Below are 5,981 nucleotides of genomic sequence, written 5' to 3' on the forward strand. Positions count from 1 at the left end.
GTTTCTCTGTATAGCCCTGGCTGTCCTGAAACTCCCACTTTAGACCAGGCTGGCCTTGAACTCAGTGTGTGTGTGTGTGTGTGTGTGTGTGTGTATGTGTGTATGTCTGTGCATATGTTTATGTCTGTGTGTCTGCATGTATGTGTATGTCTGTGTGTCTATGTGCCTATCTGTTTGTCAGCCAGAGGTCAGCTTCAGAGGTTCTGTCCAGCTTCTTTTCTCCCCCCCACTTTCCATTTCTCCCTCTTGCTCTGGCCCCCACTTGCTCCAGGTCCCACTTGCTCTGGCCCCTCCATGTTCACTCCGGCCCATAGATTCTTTATTTTGTTTCTCATTATGGGTGGTTGTGAGCCACCATGTGGTTGCTGGGATTTTAACTCAAGACCTCTGGAAGAGCAGTCAGTGCTCTTTGGAGTTGAGGTTTCAGGTGAAGAAGGTAACAGGTGCTGATAAGTCCTCTATTAGTAACTGTCCCATAAACACCAGTGTCCCCAAGATCCATAGTGCAGTAGATCTCTGATGTCCAGGGAAGGCGCTTTCCAGGTTTCAGGATGCCTGTAATGAAGACAAAGAGTTCTCCACTCAGGCTGTGAGTCTTTGGTATTACGGGTCAGTTTTTCACAGAAAGGTGTGAGAGAGGGACCAGAACCTAGTGGACCAGACCTCTCCCCTCTGAGGACACTTCACTTGCCATAGAGGGAGTCACTGCAGATCTGTAATGCCGTGGGCCATGTCTGGGGATGATTCAGGTCACACCCCTACTTTTTGTCTCCTCTGAGAATGAGAGGCTCTCTGCCAGTGAACTAGAGCTGTTGACTAATGTCCCAGAGGTGCCTGCCTGGCTTGTCACATGCTCTGTGTGTTTTATCTGGTTCTTTACCTCAGGCCGGTCTCTCCTTCTTGCAGGTAAGGTGCCTGGTGACGACTGCCCCCTCGTGTGGGGACAGTGCTCCCACTGCTTCCACATGCACTGCATCCTCAAGTGGCTGAACGCGCAGCAGGTGCAGCAGCACTGCCCCATGTGTCGCCAGGAGTGGAAGTTCAAAGAGTGAAGCCACTTCCCTCTCCTGTGCTGTGCCAGGCTCACCCCCTTCCCTCCCTCCCCTCCCCTCCCCCAGATACAGCACCCAAGTCCCCTCCACACAGCACAGTGGTGCCCAGAGATCTCGGTCTGTTCTGGGGACAAGAATGCTTTCTATTTGGCTGAGACAAGGTTGAAAGGAGCTTTGCTGACTGTTTTGTTTTGTTTTCCCATCACATTGACACTTTATTCAATAAGTAAAACTCATTACAGTTCAGAGCCGTGCTGGAGGCCTCTGCTTGCCTGGTTTCTTGACATACTGATGCAGCTAGCAGCATGTTTTGCTATGAAAACTCAAATAAACAGCTTGATGATATAACGGCCAAGACCTTCATTATAGTCTGAGTCACAGCTCAGACAGGAGGAGGAGAGACTTGGGCAGGGCCAAGCTGGGCAAAGACCTTAGGGTGTGTTTGTGTCAAGGAGACAGGCAGGGTGCACGTAGCCCGTCAGCTGCCCTAGTCTACTGGGAGTCCTGAGATCTTGTCCCATCCCCAGCCCTAGCTGAGCAAAGCTGGCAGCTGCTCTTCCAGAGCCATTTGGTTGGAGGAAGAAATAGCTAAGCAGGCAGTGGTCATGTCCAGATAATCTTCGGGGACAACTGCAGCAAGCTGTTCAGTCTCTTGTGTCTTCCTTGGATGAAGGCAGATATAGTATAGGAGGATATGGGTCCTCTGGTGTCTTAGGGAAGGACAGCCATTTGGAAACTCCGTTATTCCCTAGAGCTAGGGATTACCAGTCATCAGGAAAACAGTAGCCCAGCCCTGATGTGTTAAGCTCCTGGGTAGAAACCAATTTAGGCTGGCATCTAGGAGTTCTGGCCAACTCACCACCTTGTCCTCACTCACTGACTCTTCCCAGTAACACCTCTGCACTCCCTGTGTGCTCCACAGCCGGGGGAGTAGAATACTAGGAATACTAGGAATGCTGGTTCCACGCAGTCTGGATCATCTACATGTTTGTTGGCTCCGAGACTTGCTGCCCACTGTGTGTGGCATCACTGAGGTCCTCCTATTCAAAGCAGACTTGTGCTTCTGGGAGACTAGACCTTCATACCACTTGGCTATCCAGCATGCTAATCCTGGAACTGGCACCAGCTCTCAGGAGTGAAGAGAGCCATTTCAGGGGTAAGGACCCCCAAGAACTGCAGAGGGAAGCCAGGATTGGTGGATTTGGAACTCCTTGAGCTGACAAGTGTGGTGTACCCTGGCTTGTTCAGCTTGTGCCTTCCATCTCCAGTCTGCTCATTCTCTTGGAGAGTCCTCCATGCCTCTTCTAGGAACCTTCTCTGGGACTTCATTCGGGGCCATCCTCACTGAAGCAACTTCCTGTGCAACTTCCTGTTCCCGGGCTCACCTCAGAGTCCTTCATGGCCTTCACTTACCACCGAGGTTCTTCTCGATGTGTTGTCTCACGGTGTCAGCAGCCTTTCCTCAGGGTCAACTCCCCCCATGTAGCATGTCCACTCTCCAGAGATCAGAAAGCCATAACTAACCTCGGCATATGCCTGCTTGCAAATGGGACCCCTGGCTCCTCCCCTTCCTACTCCATTGTTCTTCCACCAGCTTTCTCCAGAAAAGTCAGGACAGTGATATACCCAGCACTGCAGCTTGTGCTCAGCCTAAGCCCCTTTCCCATGTAGGAGCAGGAGGCCTACACCACTGACCTCAGGAAGCTCTCTGTGCTCTAGTCCACCTGTACCTGCCCTAGGTGGCCAGATACTGTCCTATTCATGTTCTGGCTCCTGCACACACCACAAGTCTCTTACATGTTACCCTCCTGTGTCCAGTATTCGAGTCACTGTTTGCTAAGTACAGGTGGGGAAGGTTCCTAGGCCATACCCACTGGTGTAGCATGGGCAGGGCAGTTGCTTGCCCAGGCTTTTCTGAAGGTTGGAGCCTGAGCGCAACACTTCTCCTCAGAAAGGGCAAGTCCAGCAGCAGAGTCTTCCACCGTGAGCACCACACAAAAACAACTCCAACCTTGTTGCACTTGGCAAGATGAGTTATTTTCTCCAAGTTCAAGGCCAATATAGGTTATAGAGTGAGACCCTGTTGGTGAGCCTGGGACAGGACCAAATAAGCAAGGTGGTCTGGTCGTCCCTGTGGTGGCTGATTTTATGTTAATTTGACGTGAACTAGAGTCATCTGAGAGGTGTGATCCTCAGTTGGGAAAATGCCTCCGTAAGATCAGGCTGAGGGCAGGCCTGTAGGACATTTTCTTTCTTCCTCTTTATAATGTCTTTACATTTTATGTGTGTGGATGTTTTGCCTGCAAGCACTTCTGTGCATACATGCATTCTCCCAGTGCCTGTAGCGGCCAGAAGAAGGCATCTGACCCCTGGAACTAGAGTTCCAGGCAGATGTGAACTGTCCTGTGAGCCATCTGCGTGTGGTACTGGGAATCCAACCTGTGTCCTCTGGAACAGCAGTTAGTGCTTTTAACTGTTGAGCCATCTCTCCAGCTTGGAAAAATCAATTAGCGAATGATGAGGGAGGGCCCAGCCGATTATGAGTGGTGCTATCCCTGGGCTGGTGATCCTGGTTCTGTAAAAAAAGCAGGCTGAGGAAGCCCTGAGGGTAAGCGGCACCTCTCCATGGCCTCTGCATCAGCTTCCACCTCCTGTCCCTCTGTAGTTCCTGCCCTGGCTTTCTGTGACTCAGGATATGTAAACCAAATAAACCCTTTCCTCCCCAAGTCGCTTTTGATCATGGTGTTTCATCACAGTAATAGTGCCCTAAGACAGTTCCACATTCCACCCTTGGACGTTGATACATCTGGTCAGTAAAAGGACAGTTCCACTTGAGGAAGGGAGAAACGGGCCCTCTGCCCCATCTCGCAGGGTGTGAGATCCCACTGATTTTCCACTTGCAGTCTGTGCGCCACTCCTTTCTGTCGCCCGCTCTTCCTCACCCCCCTCCCTGCCTCTGTCCCCCGCCCCCATTGTAAATATAAAGCCTGGTTCACAGACTTCAGCCGCTACATTCTGCCTGCCCCTCTCACAGCTCCATGGCCCGGTGTAGGACGCTGGTGGCCGCTGCCCTGGCGCTGCTCCTGCCGCCAGCCCTCGCGTGGTACAAGCCCGCGGCGGGACCCCACCACTACTCGGTGGGCCGCGCCTCGGGGCTACTGTCGAGTTTCCACAGGTTCCCATCTACGCGACGCTCCGAGTCTCCAGCACTCCGGGTGGGAACCGGACCTCTGCGCAACTTAGAGATGCGCCCCAGCGTAAGGAGCCTTGTGAGTGCTAGCAGGCGATGGGTGGCGGGAGCTGGTGGGACAGGGGCGGGCCCTCAGCCTCCACCACCTACCCAGGCCCTGTGTGTCAAAGATGTGACCCTGAACCTGCAGAGCTGCCAGCGGCAACTCAACAACCGAGGGACTTTCCAGTGTAAAGCGGACGTCTTCTTGTCGCTGCACGAGACTGATTGCCAGAGCACCTGAGCCCTGAACCCCAACCCTGCGGCTGGTGACTCCCCCCAACCCCCATATGCCCAGTCTTGCTTGAAGTAGCACAGACCCTGTGTGGGTTTGGCCCCTAGCTCCCACCATGCTCCATAGCAAATGGCTAAATTAATAAAGAAGCAAAACTGTCTCTGCTAAGGGTTGCTGGAGGAGATGGCACAGAGACCCTGACAAGTGGGTGCCTGGCTGAGAGGGTCCCCGGGGTGATGATCGCTCCATTTCCCTTCTGTGCCCTGGCTGGCTCTTTTCCTCTTCCACAAAGCCAGAAAGGGGATAGAGCCTCCACCCTGACTCCAGAGTCTGAACACAGTGGTCCCCCTACTTAAGCAGTAGGCACTGGGCATAGATAGTTTTTGCATGCCATTTAAAACCAACCCCAGAGCATCCTCAGACCCTGCTCCTGAGTCTTTCAGAGCCACCATGTCAGCTCAAGGCTCTTTTAGAAAGCCCTGCTCGGGGTCCTGCCTCACCCCTGGTGAAGCCCCTCCCAAAGGCCCTGAAGGACATAGCTACTGTGTGTGCAACAAATCACTGGGGTGTGCAGACTCTGAGCAAGGGCAGAACTGCACGGGAGCCCTTAGATCCACCCACTGCGCTGGTAGAAGCTTAGCCTGGCCCCACCCCTTCAGAGGGACAACAGGGCTAAGTAGCCTGCCTGGTCCACCCCTCACATGTTCTGGGCCACAGAGCCAAGTGGGCAGCAGACTTGAGCTCTGCCCCAGTTGTTTCTTTTGCCCTGCTTTCCCTCAGACACAGGTGTGATTGAGGCAGGCGCCACCGAGTACCTGAGCTCCCGTCTGAGCACCTCTCATTCTCCTCTCTGTGGTGCCTCATCAGCCACACCTGGCATGGGACAGAGCTGCACCAGAATCCGTGTTTGGGAGCTGGGCCTCGCCATTCCTGTCAGCTGCTTCATCACTGAGCCAGTCTCCCCACAATCAACCACCAAGAGGCAGCTCTGGGGTCCTCAGCAACTGCTGGACTTCACCCATCAGGGTCCTCAGATGTGCACAAGCTGCCCAGCTCTCCCTCCCTTTCCTAAGAGCTCTTGCTGTGGGCGGACTTGGACGGGTTCCAGTTTCTTCCCGGGGTCGGGAGCCCACAGAGCGCTTCCCACAAGGCTTTATTCAGTTGAGCCACTGAGGTACAAGGAGGACCAGGCAGTCTGTGCTGCCTAGCTGTCGGGGCAAGTGCATCTTCCAGGAGTCAGGAATGGGGTGCTAGAACGTGCCCCAAGGTAGAGGGTGCCCACGGGCAGGATGGCCCAGGAACAGAGGTCCCCAAAGCCTCTGGACCTTACACAAAAGCTCAGTGGGCAGATGTGCAGCTTCCAGTCAGGCAGGAGGGGTATCCCTGGCCAAGACTGGGGCAGTGGCAGTTGGAACCCATGGATGCCCGGGATACACAGCAACACGTCTCCAGTCAGTCACAGGTG

The 5,981-nt window shown here is 53.9% G+C and overlaps 2 protein-coding genes across 5 annotated transcripts in view; both read left to right on the forward strand.

The window, feature by feature from the left end:
- The window catches only part of Anapc11 (anaphase promoting complex subunit 11), a 5,610-nt gene extending 4,210 nt beyond the window's left edge, over window positions 1-1,400 (forward strand). For both annotated transcript variants that reach the window (XM_021177299.2, XM_021177298.2), the window contains exon 3: window positions 907-1,400. In XM_021177299.2, coding sequence (XP_021032958.1) covers window positions 907-1,052 — 146 coding nt within the window. In that variant the 3' untranslated portion in view covers window positions 1,053-1,400. The remainder of the gene's footprint in view (window positions 1-906) is intronic.
- A 2,664-nt stretch (window positions 1,401-4,064) lies between these two features.
- Window positions 4,065-4,676, forward strand: Npb (neuropeptide B). 3 transcript variants are annotated; one of them, XM_021178109.2, is made up of 2 exons: window positions 4,065-4,321; window positions 4,397-4,676. In XM_021178109.2, exons 1-2 carry the CDS (start codon window positions 4,091-4,093, stop codon window positions 4,523-4,525), a joined length of 360 nt encoding a protein of 119 aa, XP_021033768.1. In that variant the 5' UTR covers window positions 4,065-4,090; the 3' UTR covers window positions 4,526-4,676. The 3 variants fall into 3 exon arrangements, with proteins under 3 accessions (XP_021033768.1, XP_021033770.1, XP_021033769.1); XM_021178111.2 differs by having other exon boundaries at window positions 4,433-4,676; XM_021178110.2 differs by having other exon boundaries at window positions 4,065-4,309.
- The last annotated feature ends 1,305 nt before the right edge of the window (window positions 4,677-5,981 follow it).

Source organism: Mus caroli, chromosome 11 (assembly GCF_900094665.2).
Source record: "Mus caroli chromosome 11, CAROLI_EIJ_v1.1, whole genome shotgun sequence".
Taxonomy (NCBI): domain Eukaryota; kingdom Metazoa; phylum Chordata; class Mammalia; order Rodentia; family Muridae; genus Mus; species Mus caroli.